The sequence below is a fragment of the Saimiri boliviensis genome, chromosome 7 (assembly GCF_048565385.1).
Source record: "Saimiri boliviensis isolate mSaiBol1 chromosome 7, mSaiBol1.pri, whole genome shotgun sequence".
Classification (NCBI taxonomy): Eukaryota; Metazoa; Chordata; class Mammalia; order Primates; family Cebidae; genus Saimiri; species Saimiri boliviensis.
This window is the reverse complement of record NC_133455.1, coordinates 71,174,842-71,201,401: the sequence shown is the minus strand read 5'-3', so window position 1 is coordinate 71,201,401 and position 26,560 is coordinate 71,174,842. Positions and strand designations below refer to the sequence as shown.

At 45.7% G+C, this 26,560-nt stretch overlaps 1 protein-coding gene across 10 annotated transcripts in view; it reads right to left on the bottom strand.

The window, feature by feature from the left end:
• RBMS2 (RNA binding motif single stranded interacting protein 2) overlaps positions 1 to 26,560 on the bottom strand; it is a 103,964-nt gene that overhangs the window by 32,421 nt on the left and 44,983 nt on the right. For 6 of the 10 annotated variants that reach the window (XM_039471582.2, XM_074402756.1, XM_039471579.2 and 3 more), the window contains 8 exons: positions 21,720 to 21,886; positions 13,568 to 13,626; positions 12,298 to 12,389; positions 10,477 to 10,634; positions 1,335 to 1,414; positions 1,090 to 1,199; positions 412 to 458; positions 136 to 229 (listed from right to left, as the gene is read on the bottom strand). In XM_039471582.2, coding sequence (XP_039327516.1) covers positions 136 to 229; positions 412 to 458; positions 1,090 to 1,199; positions 1,335 to 1,414; positions 10,477 to 10,634; positions 12,298 to 12,389; positions 13,568 to 13,626; positions 21,720 to 21,862 — 783 coding nt within the window. In that variant the 5' untranslated portion in view covers positions 21,863 to 21,886. Of the gene's footprint in view, positions 1 to 135; positions 230 to 411; positions 459 to 1,089; positions 1,200 to 1,334; positions 1,415 to 10,476; positions 10,635 to 12,297; positions 12,390 to 13,567; positions 13,627 to 21,719; positions 21,887 to 24,078; positions 24,128 to 26,560 lie in introns of all 10 variants that reach the window. The other 4 variants (XM_074402757.1, XM_039471583.2, XM_010349986.3 and 1 more) reach the window with 2 other exon arrangements.

The window sequence follows — 26,560 nt, the reverse complement described above, 5'->3', positions numbered from 1 at the left end:
CACTGTTATGTAAAATTGTGTGTAATATGATTAAAAGAAAAAAACAAAAAATAAGACGTTCCTAGCCTTATATTACTTAAAGCACAATAGTAGGGAAAGCCACCGCACCGCACCCTTTTTCAGGCATGAACATACCTGATACGAAGACACGGGAGAGGAAAGGTATGGGGAGAGTGCAGACTGAGCAAGCATCCTGTTGGGGGTGATGTTATAAGGGGCTGGGTAAAACCTGTGGGAAGGAACCTCAATCAGTACTGAGTCACAGGAAACCACAAGGGAAGAGCCCCAACTGATAGGCACAGCCAACTTTCCCTTGACTTTCAAATAGAGACAATCAAGATGAAACATTTGAGTGTCTGGATATAGGCTATTATCATTTTCAGATGGCCTGGTTATATAAAACACCCTTACCCATTCTGAAGAGATGTGGCCGGGTCATAGGTCAAGGCCATGCTACCCTATAAAGAAAGAAGGCAGTGTTCACATTGTGAGTCCTTGTGTGAGAACAGGCCCAGAATGTCCAAGGCTGGGAATGTATTTAGTTCAACGAATTAAAGCCTGGACAAGTTTCACTACGGCTGTTCCAGAGTTTTTCTGATTGTTCAGGCTGCAAAGCCCCACTCAAGAACACACTGGCAGTATGTTTTTTTTTTTTTTTTGAGACGGAGTTTCGCTCTTGTTGCCCAGGCTGGAGTGCAATGGCGCGATCTCAGCTCACCGCAACCTCCGCCTCCTGGGCTCAGGCAATTCTCCTGCCTCAGCCTCCTGAGTAGCTGGGATTACAGGCACACGCCACCATGCCCAGCGAATTTTTAGTACTTTTAGTAGAGACGGGGTTTCACCATGTTGACCAGGATGGTCTCGATCTCTTGACCTCGTGATCCACCCGTCTCGGCCTCCCAAAGTGCTGGGATTACAGGCTTGAACCACCGCGCCCGGCCTACTGGCAGTATGTTAACAGCCAGCACCTCTCAGTTACCTACTGCAGCTCTCAAGCTTTCCACCTCAGCTCACAGAAATCATACCATGATCATTCCCGTTCCACTTTCATGTCCTTAGTACTCTTTGTCTCCTCAGAGGTCCTCTTACCATGTCTCCATTCCTTGGCCAGGCCCGTCCATTTTGCACAAATTTTCCTTGGTTCTGTCGTTTCTTTGGCCCGCCATCAGCAAATTTGCAAAGCAAGGGATCGGGTGGGGCTGCCAAGAGAGAAAGCAGATGCTCAGCTGAGTCCCACCTCATGCGGCCCAGGCACACTCATGCAAAGCTGCTCCAGAATCTTCACTGGAAGTAACAACCTGTGGCCCTCTCAGCGTGAGCCCCACATGCCTCACCTGGTACTCCAGGGGGTGTCTTAATATATTTTCCATTAAAGTGGGTGATGATGGCTTCACACTTCTCTGTGGACTCCATCCTAAGGAGCATAAGAGGGGTTAGGCTCTAGCTTCTCCAGGATCTGTGCTTTCCACACTTTCAAAGAGAAAGCTCTAAGTTCCCAGCCCCACAAATGCTCCAAATATTATGACTGCAGAAACACAGAGTGTCTGCAACACAAATTCAAGGTTCTTGAAGAGGTAACCCCAACTTGTAATGAAGGTTCTCTCAACTGGTCCTTGTATGGGATCCTCATAGGAATAATGGCAGTCTTCAGACTTTTTTTTTTTTTTTGAGATAAGGTCTTGCTCTGTTGCCTAGGCTGGAGTGCAGTGGCTCAATCTAGGCTCACTGCAACCCCTGCCTCCCAGGTTCAAGCAATTCTTCTGCCTCAGCTTCCTGAGTAACTGGGACTACAGGTGCACACTACCACATCCAGCTAATTTTTGTATTTTTTGATAGAGACAGAGTTTCACCATATTGGCCAGGCTGGTCTCGAACTCCTGACCTTGCGATCTGCCCACCTCAGCCTCCCAAAGTGCTAGGATTATAGGCATGAGCCACTGCATCCAGCCAGACTATTAACATGGGCCCTCTATTTTGCCTCACACATAAATAAGAATAGAAGAAACAGAGGCTGTTACCATTATTATTATTATTTCTGAGATGGAGTCTTGCTCTGTCGCCCAGGCTGGAGTGCAGTGGCACGATCTTGGCTCACTGCAACTTCCACCTCCTGGGTTCAAATGATTCTTCTGCCTCAGCCTTCCGAGTAGCTGGAATTATGGGCATGTGCCACCACACCTGCCTCATTTCTGTATTTTTAATAGAGACAGGGTTTTATCATGTTGGTCAGGCTCGTCTTGAAATTTTGACCTCATGATCTGCCTGCCTTGGCCTCCCAAAGTGCTGGGAATACAGGCATGACCCACTGTGCCTGGATACTGTTATTAAAAAATTCTCAATAGAAATTGTTCCTCGGGATTACAGGCATGAGCCACTGCACCTGGCCACCATTATTTTTTATTTAAAAATTCTGAATAGAAATTATTTATTTAATTTGATAAAATTGTACAAGCTAAGAATTTGCCAATATTTATTTTTTGCTTCTTCTTGTAATTAAGGTCAAGGTCTAATTAGCTACTGATAATATCATTAAGATTTCACTAACCTGTGGAAAGAAAAAGCAGTAAGAAAGAGTTCATGGCCCTTAGTGATAGAAAAAGGAATGTTGGAATCTACTGAGTTAAGTTTCTTGTCGGAGAAAGAGGAATAAGGAATCAGAAGACTGAGATTCCAGCACCCAGGCCTCTGTGTTAGAACACTCACAAAAACCCTCTGATCAGCCAGGTGAGGTGGCTCACATCTATAAACTCAGCACTTTGGGAGGCTGAGGCAGGTGGATCACTTGAGGTCAGGAGTTTGAGACCAGCCTGGCCAACATGGTGAAATCCGGTTTCTACTAAAAATACAAAAATTACCTGGGTTTGGTGGTGCATGCCTGTAGTCCCAGCTACTCGGGAGGTAGAGGTGAGAGAATCGCTTGAACCTGGGAGGCAGAGGTTGCAGTGAGCCAAGATCGTGCCGCTGCACTCCAGCGTGGGTGACAGAGCGAGACTCAGACTCAAAAAAACAAAAACAAAAACAAAAACAGCCAGGTGCAGTGGCTCACATCTGTAATCCCAGCACTTTGGGAGGCCAAGACAGGTGGATCACAAGGTCAAGAATTTGAGACCAGCCTGACCAAAATTAGTCGGGCCTGATGGCGGGTGCCTATAATCCCAGCTACTAGGGAGGCTGAGGCAGCAGAATCGCTTGAACCCAAGAAGTGGAGGTTGCAGTGAGCTGAGACTGTGCCACCGCACTCCAGCCTGGGTGCCCGAGAGAGACTTTGTCTCAAAAACAAACAAACAGAAACAAACAAACAAAAAAACCCTCTGATCCACTCCTTATTTATGCTTTAGAGATAACATCTATCTGCCCTACCACACAGTGCTGTATAGATCAAAGGAGATAATGTATATAAACGTGTTCTAAAAATTATAAGGGACTATATAGAACAAGGAACAGTATCTTTACCTATTTCCATATTTAAAGTAAGATTCAGTATATTTAACCTATTTCCATATTTAAAGTAAGACTTAACATTTGCTGTGCCAATGACCACCAGAAATGTGAACCATTCCTATAAAAGAGGTAACTTTAAAAAGTCCTCAAATTGAGCCTTTTAGAGAAAACCACACATTAGGTATCCTAGAGCAGTGGGCTTCTGTCAGGTATTTCTACTCCTTATAGTCTTTCCAAAGGGTGAGCAGCCCATGGAGCATTTCAGAAACTCAACTTTCTCTAAACCGGCTAAATCTGACGTGCCTGAGGGAGAGCTCCTGATGGCTAATGATCAAAGCTGAAGTCCCTTCTTACAATAGCTCCTCTCAAATGGTTTCCAATTCTTTAGAATCAACAAAGTTGGGGGACTTTAGCAAGATGTCAACTCACACATTAAAAAATCAATTTTGATGACAGAACACTTTGGTTCTTGCCATATAATTCAAAAGGAATTTTTTTTAGACGGAGTTGTGCTCTGTCACCCAAGCTGGAGTGCAGTGGCGTGATCTGGGTTCACTGCAAACTTATCCTCCCGGGTTCAAGTGATTTTCCTGTCTCAGCCTCCTGAATAGCTGGGATTACCAGCATGTGCCACCATGGCCAGCTAATTTATGTATTTTTAGTAGAGACAGGGTTTCATCATGTTGGCCAGGCTGGTCTCAAACTCCTGACCTCAAGTGATTTGCCCACCTCAGCCTCCCAACATGCTGGGATTACACAGGCATGAGCCACCACACCCAGCCAAAATTTTTATTTATATACAATTTTTGTATTTTTATCAGAGACGTTTCACCATGTTAGCCAGGCTGGTCTTGAATTCCTGACCTCAGGTGATCCACCCACCTCAGCCTCCCAAAGTGCTGGGATTACAGGCGTGAGCCATTGTGCCCATCATTGTATGAACATTTTTTTTTTTTTTTAATGAGACGGAGTTTTCCTCTTGTTACCCAGGCTGGAGTGCAATGGCGCGATCTCGGCTCACCGCAACCTCCTCCTCCTGGGCTCAGGCAATTCTCCTGCCTCAGCCTCCTGAGTAGCTGGGATTACAGGCACGCACCACCACGCCCAGCTAGTTTTTTTTTTGGTATTTTTAGTAGAGACGGGGTTTCACCATGTTGACCAGGATGGTCTCGATCTCTCGACCTCGTGATCCACCCGCCTCAGCCTCCCAAAGTGCTGGGATTACAGGCTTGAGCCACCGCGCCCGGCATTGTATGAACATTTTAAGATAACTTTTTTATTTTTATTTTTTGGGCTCTCACTTTGTTGTCCAGGCTGGAGTACAGTGATGTGATCTCAGCTCACTGCAACCTCCACCTCCAAGGTTCAAGTGATTCTCCTGCCTCAGCCTCCCAAGTAGCTAGGATTACAGGTGCCCACCAACACACCCAGCTAACATTTATATTTTTAGTAGAGATGGGGTTTTACCATGTTGGCCAGGCTGGTCTCGAATGCCTGACCTCAAGTGATCCACCCGCCTCAGCCTCCCAATGTGCTGGGATTACACAGGCATGAGCCACTGCACCCAGCCAAAATTTTTATTTATACACATATTTTTCTTGCAGAGAAGTATGACAAGATGATCCATAAAGACTTTTAATTATAAAAATATTTTACACTAGAATACAATTCTATAGAGAAATGGAATAGAAACACACAATCAAGAAGAAAACAAGGAATGTTATAAGAATGATATGAGATTCATGACTGCAGTAGTCTCTCCTTGTCCTCAGGAGATGCATTTCAAGGCCCCTAGTGGATGCCCAAAACCATGGAGAGCATCAAACCCTAGATATACTGTTTTTTCATCTGATGGCCACCATAGCTACTAAGTGACTAATGGGACATAGCATTTGCAGTGTGGATACGTTGGACAAAGGGTGGGATGGAGCTGGACAACATGAAATTTCTTTTTGAGACAGAGTCGCACCGTGTTGCCCATGCTAGAGTGCAGCGGTATGATATTGGCTCACTGCAACCTCCACCTCCAGAATTCAAGTGATTCTACTGCATCAGCCTCCTGAGTAGCTGGGACTACAGGTGCATGCCACCATGCCCAGCTATTTTTTCTATTTTTAGTAGCTATGGGGTTTTACCATGTTGACCAGGCTGGTCTTGAACTCCTGGCCTTAAGTGATCCGCTCACCTCCAGCTCCCAAAGTGCTGGGATTACAGGTATGAGTTACCTTGCCTGGTGTGAAATTTAATCGTGCTACTCAGAATGGTATATGATTTAAAAACTTATGAACTATTTCCAGATTTTTCCATTTAATATTTTTCAGTTGACTATGGGTAACTGAAACCATAGAAAGTGAAACCATAAGCCGGGCGCGGTGGCTCAAGCCTGTAATCCCAGCACTTTGGGAGGCTGAGGCGGGTGGATCACGAGGTCAAGAGATCGAGACCATCCTGGTCAACATAGTGAAACCCTGTCTCTACTAAAAATACAAAAATTAGCTGGGCATGGTGGCACGTGCCTGTCATCCCAGCTACTCAGGAGGCTGAGGCAGGAGAATTGCCTGAACCCAGGAGGCAGAGGTTGCAGTGAGCCAAGATCGCGCCATTGCACTCCAGCCTGGGAAACAAGAGCGAAACTCCGTCTCAAAAAAAAAAAAAAAAAAAAAAAAGAAAGTGAAACCATAAATAAGGGGGGACTACCGTATTAAAAAAAAAAAGATGGCCCGTGTTTTTTTTTTGTTGTTGTTTGTTTGTTTGTTTTTGGTGTAGGGGTAAAGGTAAGGGGGAATAGAAAGTGGCTGGGGATCCTGTGGGCCCACAGCTCCATTCCCAGGGAAAGACCCATCCCATATGCCTCCAGCTCTACCCATACTCCTGTATGTATGTATGTATGTACATATACATTGAGACAGGGTCTCACTCTGTAGCCCAGGCCGGAGTACAATGGTATGATCACGGTTCACTGCAGCTCTGACATCCTGGGATCCTCCCATCTTAGCCTCCCAGGTAGCTGGGACTACAGGCACATGCCACTATGCCCAGCTAATTTTTTTAAAAATAATTTTATATCTATTTTAGCCACAAGATTAGAAATTAGCCCGGCTTTTTTTTTTTTTTTTTTTTTTTGGTATTTTTTTTGTAGAGATGGGGTTTCACCATGTAGCCCAAGCTGGTCTTGAACTCCTGAGCTCAAGTGATCCACCCGCCTTGGCCTCCCAAAGTCCAGTATTTTTTTTTTTTAATTTTTTTTTTTTTTTAATAAAGATGGGGTTTCACCATGATGGCCAGGCTGCTCTTGAACTCCTGACCTCAGGTGATCCACCTACCTCGGCCTCCCAAAGTGCTAGGATTACAGGTGTGAGCCACTGCACCCAGCCAAGTCCAGTAATTTTTAAATGAATAATTTGTGTATCAGATTGCTATGATATTTAGATCTTGTTTGAATACTTTTTTTTTTTTTTTTTTTAAGACGGAGTTTCGCTCTTGTTACCCAGGCTGGAGTACAATGGTGCGATCTCGGCTCACCGCAACCTCCGCCTCCTGGGTTCAGGCGATTCTCCTGCCTCAGCCTCCTGAGTAGCTGGGATTACAGGTACACGCCACTATGCCCAGCTAATTTTTTGTATTTTTAGTAGAGACGGGGTTTCACCATGTTGACCAGGATGGTCTCGATCTCTTGACCTCGTGATCTACCCGCCTTGGCCTCCCAAAGTGCTGGGATTACAGGCTTGAGCCACCGCGCCCGGCCCTTGAATACATTTTTAAATGAGGTAATGGTTTTATCTTAAATGCCGACATTTATAATTTGCTGGAAATCATACTTTGGATGAATCTAAACATATGAAGAAAACTTATAGACATTAACATAGAAACATACAAGAGATTTCATAGTTTTATAAAAGTCTCTAAAGCCACAGTTCCTGAGCTGTGCTCTCAGGCACTGTGGGTCACTGTACTGAACTCAGAGAGGCACGGTGAGGGATATTTTAACTCTTTGAAGAAAAACAGCAGTATTTGTTGGAGAATGTGTGCACTACTAACTCAAAGTTGTTTACTGTTTCAACATTAGTTCCTCCTACAATCTTTTTGATAACATCATATTTTTGCAAAGATGGGTTTAAATAGTTGCTATGACAAAAGCAAATACCATAAGAAAAAACAGTATGGGCCGGGCGCGGTGGCTCAAGCCTGTAATCCCAGCACTTTGGGAGGCCGAGGCGGGTGGATCACGAGGTCAAGAGATCGAGACCATTCTGGTCAACATGGTGAAACCCCGTCTCTACTAAAAATACTGAAAATTAGCTGGGCATGGTGGCGTGTGCCTGTAATCCCAGCTACTCGGGAGGCTGAGGCAGGAGAATTGCCTCAACCCAGGAGGCAGAGGTTGCGGTGAGCCGAGATCGCGCCATTGCACTCCAGCCTGGGCAACAAGAGCGAAACTCCATTTCAAAAAAAAAAAAAAAAACAGTATGTACCAGGAAATGAGGGTGTACGTGTCCATTCTGATATCAGATTTTGAGAAGTTGTATAATTCCAACAGGCACATATTCCATTAGTAAGTATAGTTAGAATGAAATAAAGACATTCTCTCTTTCAATGTTTGTATTTTATTTTTTCAAGCAGCCACAAAGTTGTTAAAGCATCAACACTTATTAAGTTGTGTGGACCATGAAGTTATTGCTGTCAGGACATTTTTTTAAAAAGTTGTGTGGACCATTCAGTTACTTAAGAAATTGAACTGTTAGGTACTTCTTTTGGTCTAGGGTAAAAAAGTATATGACAACTAAGGGTGCCACAAACGGAGAAATGTTGAGAACCTCTGCTAGGAACTCTCCGTAGTTAAACCTGGGATTGCCAGCAAGTGATGCTACTAAGATTGAGTCAGCCGGGGAAGAGGAACTCTTTCTTTCTTTCTTTTTTTTTGAAAGGGCGTCTCACTCTGTTGCCCAGACTAGAGATCAATGGCTTGATCCCAGCTCACTGCAACCTCTGCCTCCCAGGTTCAAGTGATAAGTGATTCTCCTGCCTCAGCCTCCAGAGTAGCTGGGATTACAGGTGCCCACCGCCATGCCCAGCACCATGCCCAGTTAATTTTTGTATTTTTAGTAGAGACTGGGTTTCACAAGGTTGGCCAGACTGGTCTCAAACTTTTTTTTTTTTTTTTTTTTTTTGTGAGACGGAGTTTCACTCCTGTTACCCAGGCTGGAGTGCAATGGCGCGATCTCGGCTCACCGCAACCTCTGCCTCCTGGGCTCAGGCAATTCTCCTGCCTCAGCCTCCTAAGTAGCTGGGATTACACACACGCGCCACCACGCCAGCTAGTTTTTTTGTATTTTTAGTAGAGACGGGGTTTCACTATGTTGACCAGGATGGTCTCGATCTCTCGACCTCATGATCCACCCGCCTCGGCCTCCCAAAGTGCTGGGATTACAGGCTTGAGCCACCGCGCCCGGTTCAAACTTCTGACCTCAGGTGATCCACCTGCCTCTGCCTCCCAAAGTGGGTGGGATTACAGGTGTGAGCCACCGTGCTCGGTCAAGAGGAACTATTTCTTGTTCCCAAGGGCTAAGGGAGGCCGATGCCTTATGACAATGAGGGCAGATACCAGAGCCCAAAGAAGGGCGCCCTGGAAAACTGCAGGTACAGGGAATACTTTGGGGAAATTACTCATCTGAATCAATCTCCACTTCAGTGAGTGAACCAAGGCTCACAAAGATCTGTTATAGGCACAGAATTGTTCTAGAATAGAGGTCTCCCAACAGATCTGAAAAGGAAGATCAAAACTTCTTCATCCTACTGATCTCAAAGCCAGAAGGATCAGGGCTCTGCTCTAACACCCACTCCTGTGAGACCCTGGGCAAATCACTTAATACTGAGAAGTTTACTTTCCCCATCCGTAAGAGGGAGAATATTCATCTCGTAGGGCTGTTAGAAAGATTCAATGAGATAACAAGATGAGAAATACTCAGTAAACTATAAGAATATACAGAATTTTTTACTCTGCCTGGGTCTGGATCAAAGGAACAAAGGAACAAAGCCTAGAGTAGCAGGAAGTAGGGAAAGAACAATGAATCGGGAGCTTAGCTGAGTGTGGTGGCTCATGCTTGTAATCCCAGCTGCTTAGGTGGCTGAGGCAGGAGGATCACTTGAGCCCAGATGTTCAAGAGCAGCCTGGACAACACGGCAAGACCACATCTTTATTTTATTTATTTATTTTTTTGAGACAGAGTTTTGCTCTTGTTACCCAGGCTGGAGTGCAATGGCGCGATCTCGGCTCACTGCAACCTCCGCCTCCTGGGTTCAAGCAATTCTCCTGCCTCAGCCTCCTGAGTAGCTGGGATTACAGGCATGCGCCACCATGCCCAGCTAATGTTTTGTATTTTTAGTAGAGACAGGGGTTCACCATGTTGACCAGGATGGTCTCGATCTCTTGGCCTCGTGATCCACCCGCCTCGGCCTCCCAGAGTGCTGGGATTACAGGCTTGAGCCACCGTGCCTGGCCTGACTGCATCTTTATTAAAAAAAATATTTAGGTAGGGCTAATGGGTTTTTGAGTATTGTAACCTATAATAAAATGAGGTTTTTTTTTTTTTTTTTCAGACAGAGTCTTACTCTGTTGCCCAGATTGGAGTGCAGTGGCGTGATCTTGGCTCACTGCAACCTCTGCCTCCCAGGTTCAGGCAATTCTCCTGCCTCAGCGTCCCAAGTAATTGGGATTACAGATGCCCGCCATCACACCTGGCTAATTTTTGTATTTTTAGTAGAGATGGGGTTTCACCATATTGGCCAGGCTGGTCTCAACCTCCTGACCTCCTGACCTAGGTGATGTGCCTGCCTTGGCCTCCCAAAGTGTTGGGATTATAGCCGTGAGGCACCGCGCCTGGCCTAAAATGAACTCTGGACTTACCGTCAAGTATTTTTGACTAATAGTCAAGTATTTTGACCTTGTGTGGGAAGAGGCACAGATTTTGATTTTTGGTGACCCCTAAGTGACATTTGTTATTGACCTCATCATTTCCCCACTCCTGCCTTCCTCACCTTGCAAAGCCAACCCCTCTGCTGGTCCCACTGGTGTCTCGAAGGATACGGGTGGAGATAACCTGGCCAAAGGGCTTCAGCATCCCCTCCAGTTCCTGCTCATCCATTGACAGTGGGAGGTTTGAGATGTATAAATTTGTGGGGTCCTGTTCCTGTTGCTATGGAAATAACAGTGAGAAAATGAGGCTATCCCTCTCCCACCCTCAGCCCTTCTCACAAAATGACATTTCAGAAAAGAGACTAGAGGAAGGGTCCCACATAAACCAAGATTATCCTATTTGTTAACACCCAGTCCCACTACAACAGGTGTATATTGAGTTCCAGGAGGGAAAAGTGCAGATTTTATATTTCTAGGGCTATACAAGCTCATCATGAATGGTGTTTGTCTCTTTTTTTTTTTTGGAGACAGAGTCTCGCTCTGTTGCCCAGGCTGGAGTGCAGTGGCGCAATCTCGGTTCACTGCAACCTCCGCCTCCCGGCTTCAAGCGATTCTCCTGCCTTAGCCTCCTGAGTAGCTGGGACTACAGGTGTGTGCCACCAGGCCCGGCTAATTTTTGTATTTTTAGTAGAGCCGGGTCTCACCATGTTGGCTAGGATGGTCTCAGTTTCTTGACCTTGTGATTCGACCAGCCTCCCAATGCTGAAATTACAGGCGTGAGCCACTTCGCCTGGCCGGCTGTCTCTTTAAGAAACAGGCTGTGTAGCTAGATACAGTTTATTTAAAAAAAAAAAACAAAAAACAAAACAAAACAAAAAAAAAACAGAAGAAGAAAGAAAGAAAGAAACAGGCAGAGCAGCATTCCCGCTCTCCCCCCGCAGCCGTCCTGAGGCTGGGTTCCCCTGGACTGCCTTGCTCCTTGGCTGGCTGGTTTTGAGCAGCCCCTCCCCCTTCTCTTCCGGCCACGCGGAATCCTCTAAGTAGGAATGCCTGTTCACTCCCTGATGGGGGAAGAGCAGGAAGAGGGGAGAGGGACAGGGAAAGAGGCAGATGTGGAGTTCACTGGGTCACCATGGAGCCCTGAAAGCTACAGTCTCCTAGGAACCCTGAAGGCTCCTCCATCTTTGAGCTTTTGTCAGAGGGTTTTACTTCTGGAAGAAGAGGTAGGAGAGCCCTTCCAGAGGACTAGCTGTATTTTTAAGAATTTAAGCAGTCACTCTGCCATACACAGTGGTCACCAGCAACCTTAAGCCCCTTCTGCCTTTTCCTTTCGTTTCCTTTTTCTTTAACCATTACAGAAAAGGTGGCTGGCAGGCTTGCCTCACAAGCTCTATGTATAGTACTCTTAACAGCTTCAGAAAGGCAAGGGGACAATCCCACCTAATAGAAGAAGTGAGAGAAAAAAGCTTTTAGATTTCTGGTAGTCTAGGTGAAGACAACAGTTTCCTCCCGCCTACCCTGGCCCCTCTGGGGAACAACACTGGGAAGTGGAGAGCATTGCCCTGAACTTCTGAGTTGCACAATTGACTTGTTCAGAGAATGTTGCAAAACCACCACAAGCTGTCTGGTAGGAAAGTGGGGCCAGGGTGAATAATACAGGGCAAATAGGGAAGCAGCAGGAGGACTGGAAGAGGCCACCTTACGCTCTTTCTCGCTGCCAGTAACTTGGCGAGAGGAACAGAGTTGACAGAGCTACTTGCCATAGACTTTGAATACGTCTTCCTCCAGCAGCCAGGGGTACTCACGGACTGTCTAGAAAGCACTGTGGATCGCCCTTTCCCACTCAATTTCATGGTTCCTAAGCCCTCTGGAAACCTTAGAACTGGAACTTCGGTGCTAACCATAAACCCCTTGGAGGAACAGACATGGGGGAATACCCTTACCTTTGCCATCTGTGCCTGTACGCCGCTGGCCTTCAGTGCTGTTACAGCTTTCTGTGCTGCTGAAGGGCTGTCAAAATCTACAAAGCCATAGCCTGGGACGGAGAAACAGCATCATTGGGAGGTGGGAGGTGGGAGGTGTAAGGGACATAGGGAGGTCCAGGTTTTTCAGGAGACAGAGGAGGAGTTATCATCCATGTAACAGAAGCGGGAGGGAGAAAGAGCTATTGAGAGATTTCAGGTAGTTATCTACCTGCTTCTCAAACCTTGACGTGTGATCTACTTTGTGGCTACAAATGCCAAGGCAATGAGCTACTATGGTGTCCGGGCCTTTCTCCCTCCCCCTTAAGAAGTCTGAGGTTTCAAGAACTAGGCTCTTAATAACCCAAAGCTCCCCTATACCTCTAAATCCCCCCCCCTTTTCTTGATATATCCCAGAAATGCTAAGAATGTAGGGAATGCAGCCTCTCCAGAACAGACCAGCAGCCGCCTGCTGAAGAAGGCCCTCACCACCCCAAGCTATAGCCCTTTCTCTTCCTTCTACTCTTCCACCTCTATCTAGAACTGCTCAAAACCCCAATAAAACTACTCACCCTCAGAAAATAATACCCGCCAAGATACTCCCAACAAAATGCATTTACATGGCTTTGCTAAGCAGAAAAAAATCTCACTTACCCACTTCCACTGCACCATCCAGGGAAATGCAAGGTCCAAAACAAGCCCGGTAGACTTAAAGGTGTTTTGTACAGCCTTCTGGCCTTGGGGCCCCTAAACAGCATTTTCAGCTCTAGCTATCTGGTCACCAAAGAATCTAAATATCTCTTTTTTTTTTTTTTTTGGGACGGAGTGTTGCTCTTGTTACCCAGGCTGGAGTGCAATGGCGCGATCTCGGCTCACCGCAACCTCCGCCTCCTGGGTTCAGGCAATTCTCCTGCCTCAGCCTCCTGAGTAGCTGGGATTACAGGCACGCGCCACCAATGCCCAGCTAATTTTTTGTATTTTTAGTAGAGACGGGGTTTCACCATGTTGACCAGGATGGTCTCGATCTCTTGACCTCGTGATCCACCCGCCTCGGCCTCCCAAAGTGCTGGGATTACAGGCCTGAGCCACCGCGCCCGGCCGAATCTAAATATCTCTTAATCTTTTAAGCCTGAAAATTTCAGGTACTCTTCGTTGACACTGTAGACTCAGGACTCTCAGCGGTAAAGGGCAGTGGCAAGGGATGGCCTCACTTACTGGTGCTCTCCGTCACCAAGGACAGTTGTTCTCTCACCTTTGCATTTGTTTGTGGTCTTGTCCAGTATGGCCTTAGTGGAAACAATCTTGCCATATCTAAGGGAGAGGAAAATGCAAAGTAATAATCTGGGGGCAGAGACTAAGAACAGGACAGAGATTCAGACATCTGGACAGATCCATGCCTTTTCCATGCTCCAACCTTAATGAAAATAAAAAAGAAATGGGGGATGGTGGCTCACGCCTGGAATCCCAGCACTTTGGGAGGCTGAGGCTGGTGGATCACTTGAGGTCAGCAGTTTGAGACCAACTTGGCCAACATGATGAAACCTCATCTCTACTAAAAATACAAAAATTAGCTGGGTGTGGTGGCGCATGCCTGTAGTCCCAGCTATTCGGGAGGCTGAGGCAGGAGAATGCTTGAACCTGGGAGGCAGAGGGTGCAGTGAGCCGAGATTGTGCCACTGTGCTCCAGCCTGGGTAACAGACGGAGACTCGTCTCAAAAAAAAAAAAAAAAAAGAAAAAAGAAAAAAGAAAAAAAAAAAGAAATGGGTTAAAATGCCACCCTTAATATAAAACCATCCTCCCCAAAGGTGCCTAAAAGAAATACGGTAACTGCAGTCCTTATAATACCAACACATTTCTCTCTTCTTTCCCAAGACTCACACACTAGTTGGAAAGAGGTGACTGTCTTCTGGGGAAAGAAGCTTGGCAGTGTCCACACAACAGAGTGTGCAGAGGCAGAGCTCCGGCTGGAATTCCCTGAGGACTAAAAACAATCTTTGATGTTACTTATCTTCTTATGGAAAACACCACTGATCCTACGAAAAAAACTACAGACATTTTTCTTCTCTGATATCCTATTCCCATCACCCCTCCACTGACCCCTTTAATTGAAGGTCAACATGAGCCGAATTGCTTTGGTTCAAAGCCACTTTTCAGCTTTTTGTGATCTTGAAGAAGTCATTTAGCCTTTTGGCATCTCAGCCTCATCATCCATAAAATGGAGATAGGATTGTTAGGAATGTGAAATGAATTAGTAAATATAAATCATTAATGTCTACCACATGGTAAACACTTAAAAATCTTAATTACTATGATTATTATTATATTTAAGGAACCTCAACTTTAATCTCTCTCTCTGTCTTACCATATTCTGAGACTTCTATTTCTCATTGTCAAGATTTGAGGGTGTTAGGAAGGGGAGTGGTATTAAATCATTGTGTGTGTGTGTGTGTGTGTGTGTGTGTGTGTGTGTGTGTGTCAGGGTCTGGCTCTGTTGCCCAGGCTGGAGTGCAGTGGTGTGATCTGGCTCACTGCAACCTCTGCCCCCTGGGTTCAAGTGATTCTCCTGCCTCAGCCTCCTAAGTAGCTGGGACTGCAGATGCATGCCACCATGCCCAGCTAATTTTTGTAGTAGAGAAGAGGTTTCACCATGCTGGACAGGCTGGTCTTGAATTCTTGGCCTCAAGTGATCTGCCCACTTCAACCTCCCAAATTGCTGGCATTACAGGTGTGAGCCACCACACTCAGCCCAAAGCAGAATCTTGATTCAACTTCACCATATATTCATCCCTCAGTATTTGTGGGAGGTTTGTTCCAGGATCTCCTCCGTCCCCCTGCATGGATACCAAACTCCACTGATGCTCAAGTCTCCCCACTTTTTCTGAGACAGGATCTTGTTCTGTCACCAAGGCTGGAGTGCAGTGGCTCAATCTCAGCTAACTGCAGCCTGCGAGATCAAGTTTAGCAGTAATCCTCCTACCTTAGCCTCCAGAATAGCTAGGATTATAGGCACATGCCACTATACTTGGCTATTTTTTGTATTTTTTTTTTTTTTTTGGAGAGATGAGGTTTCAACGTGTTGCCCATGCTAGTCTCAAATTCCTGCACTCAAATCAATCCTCCTACCTCAGCTACCCAAAGTGCTGGGATTACAGGTGTGAACCACTATGCCTGATCTATTTATTTTTTTCAGACAGGGCTTCACTCTGTTGCCCAGGCTGGAGTGCAGTGGCATGATCATAGCTCACCGTAGCCTCAACCTCCCAAGCTCAGCTTCCTGAGTAGCTGGGACTACAGGTACAGGCCACCACATCAGGCTAATTTTTAAATTTTTTGTAGAGACAGGGGTCTCACTATGTTGCCTAGGCTGGTCCTGAACTCCTGGGCTCAAGTGATCCTCCCACCTCAGTTTCCCAATGTGCTGGAATTACAGGCATGAGCCACCGCACTTGGCCGAGTTATAGATATTTGTCCAGTGAACATGCAAATGATTTCTGTACAGTAGAAAAAATAATAGCAAAGGTTAGTGGCTTTACTATCCTGTAGGACATAAACCAGTTTTTTATCTAATGTAGCAATCTTATTCTAACATTCTTTCTTCATTTCCTATATATAGTTCCTCAAATGCTTTTTGAACTCATTTTGCCATCCTGCTGGTTCCTTCATTAATGAGTTAAAAAAACTTTTGACACATCATTTTATATTTGTATGACAGTTGTGTTTTTCTTTCTTTCTTTTTTTTTTTTTTGAAGCAGAATTTTACTCTTGTTGCCCGGGCTGGAGTGCAGTGGCAAGATCTCAGCTCACTGCAACCTCCACCTCCCAGATTCAAGCAATTCTCCTGCCTCAGCCTCCGGAGTAGCTGGGCTTATAGGCATGCACCACCACACCCAGATCATTTTGTATTTTTAGTAGACACAGTTGTGTTTTTCTTTGTTTTTTGAAACAGAGTTTCACTCTTGTTGCCCAGGCTGGAGTGCAGTGGCACGATCTCTGCTCACTGCAACCTCCGCCTCACAGGTTCAAGTGATTCTTCTGCCTCAGCCTTCCAAGTAGCTGGGATTACAGGCTTGCACCACCATGCCCAGCTAATTTTGTATTTATAGTAGAGACAGGGTTTTGCCGTGTTGGTCAGGCTGGTCTTGAACTCCTGACCTCACGTGATCCACCAGCCTCAGCCTCCCAAAGTGCTGGGATTACAGGCATGAGGCACGGTGCCCGGCCTGACAGTTGTATTTTATAACTTTTTGAAAATTATGCTTTGGTAGCAGAGTCACATGGAACTTCTAAAACTTTAGTAGAGAATCACAGATCAGGAATTATATTAGAGTTGTTCCACTAGAAAAAAGTCTCTACATTCTACTCCAGGAGGGTGAAAATATTAAAGAGACAGAACAGAAATCACTAACAAAGTCAGAAGTACAAGAGCTAATTGAAAATAGTTGGTAAGGACTGAATATGAGAACAATACCCCAAACAAGCAATTTTCCCATCTCTCCTTCCATCCCTAAAGAACATATGATGATTGATTTGTTTTTACTCCTTGGCGGCATCTCACTGACTTTTTTAGTGGAACTTCTGTGATCCAAAGGATTAGACAAAATAAGCCAAGCAATGCCCTGGAGGCTGGTAACAGAATACGTCAAAAGGAGGGTGAGGATGGATGTGGCTATCCTAGCCCTTCCAGGCTACATACTTGGATTCATTCCCAAATTTAGGCAACGGGAGGGACTCCTGAGAAGTCTGACTGTAGGGCAGAGGACACACATGCTGCTATCCCTATCAAGGCCCCAGGGTGGAGCTTGCTGTGGTCTAGCAGCTGAGGCTTTGAGCTCAGAATTTCCACTGCAGCTGGCAACAGCTGGGTCACTGCTGCTGCTTCCCTGAAGAAGCCCTTCCGAGAACCAGGAGTTCCAGTCCTGGACTCCACGCCTCTCCTTCCCACATACCAGACTTTAGGATCCAGCAATATTTACTTCCTCTACAACCCAGGGAGAGACAACTGGGACAAAGGGAGGAAGTCCTTCTACACATGAGAAACATCCTTCCTAGAAAGGCTTCACTCCCTGCTCACAGCAGACAGAGGGCTCCGCCCACCTGCTCTGCTCAGCCTCCTTCTCCTCAGGACTCCTCTGGCACCTCTGTCATCCCTGCCTCTCCACAGTCCCTTTTTGGGATCCTTCAATCCTACATGCTGCCCTTGACTATTCTTATCCTTCAGACACAGCAAAAGATAAGGCAACTGTTCAGAACGGCAAAATAAAAGTCCCTCTGTATCTGTGGGCATCCCACTTGTGGATTCAACCAGCCATGGATTGAAAATATACAGGAAAAATATAGCCCAAAACAATGTTGGGTGCTATGCTTAGTACCAAGGTGACAAAATAATCTGTATGCACCAAATACCTGAATCCCGGTTTACCTATATAACAAACCTGCATATGCACCCTTTAACCTAAAATAAAAGTTAAAATATTAAAAAAAAAAAAAAAGAGCCGGGCGCGGTGGCTCAAGCCTGTAATCCCAGCACTTTGGGAGTCCGAGGCGGGTGGATCACGAGGTCAAGAGATCGAGACCATCCTGTTCAACATGGTGAAACCGCGTCTCTACTAAAAATACAAAAAATTAGCTGGGCATGGTGGCACGTGCCTGTAATCCCAGCTACTCAGGAGGCTGAGGCAGGAGAATTGCCTGAGCCCAGGAGGTGGAGGTTGCGGTGAGCCGAGATCGCGCCATTGCACTCCAGCCTGGGTAACAAGAGTGAAACTCCGTCTCAAAAAAAAAAAAAAAAAAAAAAAAAGGATGGTTGCGGCCAGACACGGTGGCTCAACCCTGTAATCCCAGCACTTTGGGAGGCCGAGGCGGAAGGATCATGAGGTCAAGAGACCGAGACCATCCTGGCCAACATGGTGAAATCCCGTCTCTACTATAAATACAAAAAAATTATCTGGGCATGGTGACGTGTGCCTGTAGTTCCAGCTACCCAGGAAACTGAGGCAGGGGAATTGCTTGAATCCAGGAGGCGAAGGTTGCAGTGAGCCGAGATCGCGCCACTGCACTCCAGCCTGGTGCCCGGTGACAGAGCGAGAATCTGTCTCAAAAAAAAAAAAAAAAAAAAGGATGGCTGCATCTTTACTGAACATGTACAGACTTTTTTTCTTATCATTCCCTGAACGATATAGTATAGCATTTATTTACATGGCATTTGTATTGTATTAGGTATTATAAGTAATGTAGAGATAATTTTAAAGTATGTGGGAGCATGTGCGTAGGTTATATGTAAATATTACACCATTTAATTTTATTATTATTATTTTTTGAGACAGAGTCTCACTTTGTCACTCAGGCTGGAGTACAGTGGCATGATCTTGGCTCACTGCAACTTCCACTTCCTGAGTTGAAGCGATTCTCCTGCCTCAACCTCCCAAGTACCTGGGACTATAGGTGCCTACCACCACACCTGGCTAATTTTTGTAGTTTTAGTAGAGATGGGGTTTCACCATGTTGGCCAGGCTGGTCTCGAACTCCCGAACTCAGCTGATCTGCCCGCCTTGGCCTCCCAAAGTGCTGGAATAACGGGTGTGAGCCACCGTGCCCGGCCACTACACTGTTTTGTATAAGGGACTTGAGGCCAGGCGCAGTGGCTCATGCCTGCAATCCCAGCTTTTGGGGAGGCTGAGGTGGGAGGATTGATTGAACCCATTACTGTGAGACCAGCCTGGGTAACATGATGAAACCTCATCTCTTAAAAAAATGCAAAAAATTAGCCAAACATGGTGGCATATACCTGTAGTTCTAGCTACTTAGGAGGCTGAGGTGGGAAGATCACTTGAGCCCTGGAGGCTACAGTTAGCTGTGATTATGTCACTGCACTCCAGCCTTGGTGACAGAACAAGATCCTGTCTCAAAAAAAAAAAAAGGGTGGGCTAGGTGCAGTGGCTCACAACTCCCAACACTTTGGGAGGCTAGGCGGGCAGATCACCCAAGGTCAGGAGTTTGAGACTAGCCTGGCCAATATGGTGAAACCCCATCGCCACTAAAAATACAAAAATTAGCTGGGTATGGTGGTGGGTGCCTATAGTCACAGCTACTTGGGAAGCTGAGGCAGGAGAATCGCTTGAACCTGGGAGGTTGCAGTCAGCCAAGATCGCACCACTGCACTCCAGCCTAGGCAATAGAGAGAGACTCCATCTTAAAAAAAAAAAAAAAAGGGTGGGGACATAAGCATTGGTGAATTTTGGTATCCATACAGGGGGACAGAGGTCCTGGAACAAATCCCCCACAGATACTGAGGGACGAATATACGGTAAAGTCTAATAAAGATTCTTCTCTGGCTGGGTGCGGTGGCTCATGCCTGTAATCCCAGCACTTTGAGAGGCTAAGGTGGACACATCATCTGAGGTCAGGAATTTGAGACCAGTTTGGCCAACACGGTAAAACCCAATCTCTACTAAAAACACAAAAATTAGCCAGGTGTGGTGGTATGTGCCTGTAATCTCAGCTACTTGGGAGGCTGAGACACAGTTTAAAAAAAAAAAAAAATCTGCTCTGTCTCTGGTGTGAGAGAATTTTTGTAGCATATTATATTTAGTACAAGAAACAAAATGTAGAAATTCAGGACCTAGATTGGTATAATACTCTTTCCCTCCCTCATAAAGCAACATTTATGCCAATTCTTGCCTCTCAAAAATTACTAGTCCAAGACGGTCCCCTCAGTTCCACTTACATACCTTTCTAGCAAGGTAAGCTGAGATAATGGACCAGTTTTGTTTTTTTTTTTTTTTTTTCTTGAGACGGAGTTTCTCTCCTGTTACCCAGGCTGGAGTGCAATGGCGCGATCTCGGCTCACCGCAACCTCCGCCCCCTGGGTTCAGGCAATTCTCCTGCCTCAGCCTCCTGAGTAGCTGGGATTACAGGCACACGCCACCATGCCCAGCTAATTTTTTGTATTTTTAGTAGAGACGAGGTTTCACTATGTTGACCTGGATGGTCTCGATCTCTTGACCTCGTGATCCACCCGCCTCGGCCTCCCAAAGTGCTGGGATTACAGGCTTGAGCCACCGCGCCCGGCCTTTTTTTTTTTTTTTTTTTGAGATGGAGTTTCGCTCTTGTTGCCCAGGCTGGAGTGCAATGGCGTGATCTCGGCTCACCGCAACCTCCGCCTCCTGGGTTCAGGCAATTCTCCTGCCTAAGCCTCCTGAATAGCTGGGATTACAGGCACGCGCCACCATGCCCAGCTAGTTTTTTGTATTTTTAGTAGAGACGGGGTTTCACCATGTTGACCAGGATGATCTTGATCTCTCGACCTTGTGATCCACCCGCCTCAGCCTCCCAAAGTGCTGGGATTACAAGCTTGAGCCACCGTGCCCGGCAATGGACCAGTTTTTAAAATTAAGAAAAAAAATTTTTTTTTACTGTATTTTTTATAGAGACAAGGTCTTACTATGTTGCCCAGCCTAGTTTTGAACTCCTGAGCTCAAGTGATCCTCCTGCCTTGGCTTCCCAAGGTGCTAGGATTACAGGTGTGAGCCACCATGCCCAGCCCAAGGACCAGTTTTATATCTACTCCAGACTTTATTTTTTATTATTTATTATTTTTTGAGCTGGACAGCTGTGCACTCTTGCCATTTTTCCAGCATTCTAATTGGGCAATTCCATGATTCAAATCTGCTAAAAAGAACTCCAAAGTATCTCTATGGAGTAGATCCAGAGGGATCACTTCTATCTCCACCTTCTTTGTCTGTTAATTTGAGGTCTCCATTCACCAGGAATATCTCCAGCAGCAGAAAGTCTCCGAAGAGCATGATTCGATTGGCAAGTCTCACTTTCTTCCATCCCCACTGCCAGCTCTCTCATGCCTTCTAATTAACATCTATGGAGATATCGAGGCTGGGTGTGGTGGCTAATGCTTATAATCCAAGCGCTTTGGAGGCCAAGGTGGGCGGATCACCTGAGGTTGGGAGTTCAAGACCAGCCTGACCAACATGGTAAAACCCCGTCTTTATAAAAAAAAAAGAGAGAGAGAGAGAGAGAGAGAGATCGAACATTTCTATTCAAGGTGTAAGGACAGCAATCTTGCCACTAAGATCATCAGGTTGGGGGCGGTGCTGGAAATAAAGCTGGATGTTAGGCTTTAACATATATATCAGTAGCAGGTAGAATTTTTTAAGAGAGAGGCTGCTGAGAAAGTTTGTCTATGGAGTAGAAACAAAATGCTGCTGCATTTTGGGGTAAGTGAGTTGGCAAGGCCAGGAGTGGTGGCATGCGTCTGTAATCCCAGCTACTGAGACAGGAGGATCACTTGAGCCCAGGAGTTCATGACCAGCCTGGATGATATAATGAGGCCCTGTCTCAAAACGAAATCTATACTGTCCCTGGAAGCCTACCCACATGCACCCCAACTTACGGCTGACACAGCTTGACAAGATCTTGGTCAGTAGTGCCTGGTTGCAATCCTCGGATGTACAGGTTGGTTTTGCTCAGCTGGTCATTTCCATTGCTTCCACTGCTGCTGTTAGGGGTACTGTTGCTTGGGCTAGGTGGTGCCATCTGCTGAGCCAATGACACATATGGCTGCAGGGAGACATGAGGAAGAGGTAGAAGGATCATCATTTACATGTTGGAGAGTGAGGAAGATCCTGGCCCTCTTGAAAAAAATGATTCCAAACTATATATAATCACTTTTGAAACTCCGTCTCAAACAAAAAAAAGTGGGGGACAGTGTCTTGCTCTGTTGCCCAGGCTGGAGTACAATGGTGCAATTATGGCTCACTGCAACCTCGACTTTCTCTACCTAAGCCATCCTTCCACCTCAGCCTCCTGAGTAGCTGGGATTACAGGCATGAACTACAAATGCCTGGCTAATTTTATTTTCGTTTTTTGTAGAGATAGAGTCTCCCTATGCAGCCCAGCAATCCTCCTGCCTCAGCCTTCCAAAGTGAAATTACAGACGTGAGCCACAGCACCCAGCCAAAAAGTTGGCAAAAGACATAAAAAGATACTTTCCAAAAGAAAAAATACATGTGGCTAACAATCATATGAAAAAAAGCTCAACATCACTGATCATTAGAGAAATGCAACTCAAAACCCCAATGAGATACCATCTCATACCAGTCAGAATGCCTAGTATTAAAAAGTAAAAAAATAACAGATGCTGGTGAGGTTATGAGGCTATGGAGAAAAGGGAACACTTATACACTGTTGGTGGGAGACAATGTAGTGATTCCTCAAAGACCTAAAAACAGAAATATCATTTAAATCAGCAATCCCATTGCTGGATATATACCCAAAGGAATTGAAATCATTCTATCATAAAGACACATGCACGTGTATGTTTGCTGCAGCACTATTCACAATAGCAAAGACATGAAATCAACCTAAATGCCCATCAATGGTAGATTGGATAAAGAAAACGTACATATACACATGGAATACTATGCAATCATAAAAATGAACAAGATCCCATCATTTGCAGGAACATGGTTTGAGCTGGAGGCCATTATCCTTAGCAAACTAACATAAGAACAGAAAACCTGGCCAGGCGCGGTGGCTCAAGCCTGTAATCCCAGCACTTTGGGAGGCCGAGGCGGGTGGATCACGAGGCCAAGAGATCGAGACCATCCTGGTCAACATGGTGAAACCCCGTCTCTACTAAAAATACAAAAATTAGCTGGGCATGGTGGCGCACGCCTGTAGTCCCAGCTACTAGGGAGGCTGAGGCAGGAGAATTGCCTGAACCCAGGAGGCGGAGGTTGCGGTGAGCCGAGATCGCGCCATTGCACTCCAGCCTGGGTAACGAGAGCGAAACTCCGTCTCAAAAAAAAAAAAAAATACAAAAAACTAGCTGGGCGTGGTGGTGCGTGCCTGTAATCCCAGCTACTTAGGAGGCTGAGGCAGGAGGATTGCCTGAGCCCAGGAGGCGGAGGTTGTGGTGAGCCGAGATCGCGCCATTGCACTCCAGCCTGGGTAGAGAGCGAAACTCCGTCTCAAAAAAAAAAAAAAAAAAGAACAGAAAACCAGATATCACATGTTCTCACTTGTAAATGGGCACTAAATGATGAGAACACATAGTTACATTAAGGGGAACAATACACAGTGGGGTCTGTCCGAGGGTGGAGGGTGACAGGAGAGGGAAAACAAGAAAAATAACTAGTGGGTTACTAGGTTTAATACCTGGGTGACAAAATAATTTGCAAAACAAACCCCCATGAGACAAGATTCCCTACTTAACAGTCCTGCACATGTACCCATAAACTTAAAAGTTAAATAAATTTTAAAAAAGAATCACTTCAAAATTTCTGATTACTAGCTCTGCAATAATAATAATATACTGGTTCAGGCACAGTGGCTCACACCTGTAATCCCAGCACTTTGGGAGGCTGAGGTGAGAGAACTGCTTAAACTCAAGAGTTTGAGACCAGCCTGGGCAACATAGCAAGACCCCATCTCTACAAAAAATACAAAAATTAACTGGGCCTGGTGGCACATACCTCTAGTCCCAAGTACTCTGGAGACTGAGGTGGGAGGATCACTAGAGCCCAGGAGGTGGAGGTTGCAGTGAGCTGAGATGGTGTCACTGCATTCCAGCTTGGGTGACATGAGTGAGACCTGGTCTCAAAAAAAAAAAAAAAAAAAAAAAAAAACCAAAAATTTGTAGAGGTGGAGTCTTGCTATACTGCCCAGGCTGATCTCAAACTTCTGGCCTCAAATAATCCTCCCACTTCAGCCTCCCAAAGTGCTTGGATTACAGGTGTGAGCCACCATACCTGGCCAAGGTCTTCTTAATATTATATCTTGAAGATCTCAGTCTCAGTCCTAGACAATTAAAGAAGAACAAAACAGAAGGATTTTCTATATAATCTGGACAAAAGTAACTTTCTGAGTGAGTCAGAGAGAGGTAGTCCTCAAGATGTTCAGGGCCAGCTCACTGAGTAGGTATCCATGTACTTGGCTGCCTGCCTGAAATCCCTAAATCTTTTTTTTTTTTTGAGATGGAGTTTCGCTCTTGTTACCCAGGCTGGAGTGCAATGGCACGATCTCGGCTCACCGCAACCTCCGCCTCCTGGGTTCAGGCAATTCTCCTGTCTCAGCCTCCTGAGTAGCTGGGATTACAGGCACGCTCCACCATGCCCAGCTAATTTTTTGTATTTTTAGTAGAGATGGGGTTTCACCTTGTTGACCAAGATGGTCTCGATCTCTTGACCTTGTGATCCACCCGCCTCAGCCTCCCAAAGTGCTGGGATTACAGGCTTGAGCCACCGCGCCCGGCCCCCCTAAATCTTTTTTTAAGTGTTTATATTCTTACTTTTTTTTTTTTTTTTTTTGAGACGGAGTTTCGCTCTTGTTACCCAGGCTGGAGTGCAATGGCGCGATCTCGGCTCACCGCAACCTCCGTCTCCTGGGTTCAGGCAATTCTCCTGCCTCAGCCTCCTAAGCAGCTGGGATTACAGGCACGCACCACCATGTCCAGCTAATTTTTTGTATTTTTAGTAGAGACGGGGTTTCACCATGTTGACCAGGATGGTCTCGATCTCTCGACCTCGTGATCCACCCGTCTCGGCCTCCCAAAGTGCTGGGATTACAGGCTTGAGCCACCGCGCCTGGCTAAGTGTTTATATTCTTTTACTCAGAAATTCCACTTGTAGGGATGCTTACATATGTGCACAAATATATATGTACAAGGATATTTGTTGCATCATTCATTTATAAAAGATTGAAAAGGTATATGCTCATCAGTGAGAAAACTAGTTACATAAATCATAGTGCATACATAAAAGGAATACCATGTAAGCCGTTAAAAATAATATGGCACATCTGGCCAGGTGTTATGGCTCACACCTGTAATCCCAGAACTTTGGGAGGCCGAGGTGAACGGGTCACCTGAAGTCGGGAGTTCAAGACCAGCCTGACCAACATGGAAAAACCCTATCTCTACTAAAAATACAAAATTAGCCAGACATGGTAGCACATGCCTGTAATCCCAGCTACTGGGGAGGCTGAGGCAGGAGAATCACTTGAACCCAGAGGTGGAGGTTGCAGTGAGCCAAGACTGCACCATTGCACTCCAGCCTGGGCAACAAGAGCAAAACACCGTCTCAAAAGAATACTAATAATATGGTGCATCTATGTATCTTTTCCTGGAAGGATACTAAAAAATACTATTAAGTGAAAAAACTAAGCTGTTTAGTACCATTATTACCAATGCTAATATTATCATTTAATTTATTTAAAACATTTTTTTTTTTTTTTTTTTTTTTTTTTTTTTGAGACAGAGTTTCGCTCTTGTTACCCAGGCTGGAGTGCAATGGCGCGATCTCGGCTCACCGCAACCTCCGCCTCCCGGGTTCAAGCAATTCACCTGCCTCAGCTTCCTGAGTAACTGGGATTACAGGCACGCGCCACCATGCCCAGCTGATTTTTTGTATCTTTAGTAGAGACGGGGTTTCACCATGTTGACCAGGTTGGTCTCGATCTCTCGACCTCGTGATCCGCCCGCCTCGGCCTCCCAAAGTGCTGGGATTACAGGCTTGAGCCACCGCGCCCGGCTATTTAAAACATTTTAAGTTCCGGGATACACGTGGTTATATAGAAAAACAGGTGCCATGATGGTTTGCTGTACCTATTAACCCATAACATAGGTATTAAGCCCCACATACATTAGCTATTACCTTGATGCTCTCCCCCAACCTGGCCCCACAACAGGCCCTAACGTGTGTTGTTCCTCTCCCAATGTCTATGTGTTCTTATTGTTGAGCTCCCAATATGTAAACAAGAACATTCGATGTTTGGTTTTCTGTTTCTGTGTTAGTCAGCTGAGGATAATGGCTTCCAGCTCCATCCATGTTCCTCCAAAGGACATAATCTGGTTCCCTTTTATGGCCACATAGTATTCCATGGTATGTATGTACCAGATTTTCTTTATCCAGTCTATCACTGGTGGGCATTTGGGCTAATTTCATGTCTTTGCTATTGTGAAGAGAAAGCTCTAAATCTTTAAATGTGCTTTCCACAAAGGCATCTCAAGTTCTCCTCAATCCTTGACAGCTGAGAGAGGAAACGTCAAGCCTCTGCAGAAGATGACAGCTCAATATGGGTGAATTACCTACATCTGCAAAGGAAGAAATTTGCCCTTCATTCTAATTTTAAAAGAATTCAGCTGGGTGTGGTGGCTCACGCCTGTAATCCCGGAATTTTGGAAGGTCTGGAAGGTCGAGGCGGGCGGATCACTTGAGGTCAGGAGTTCGAGAC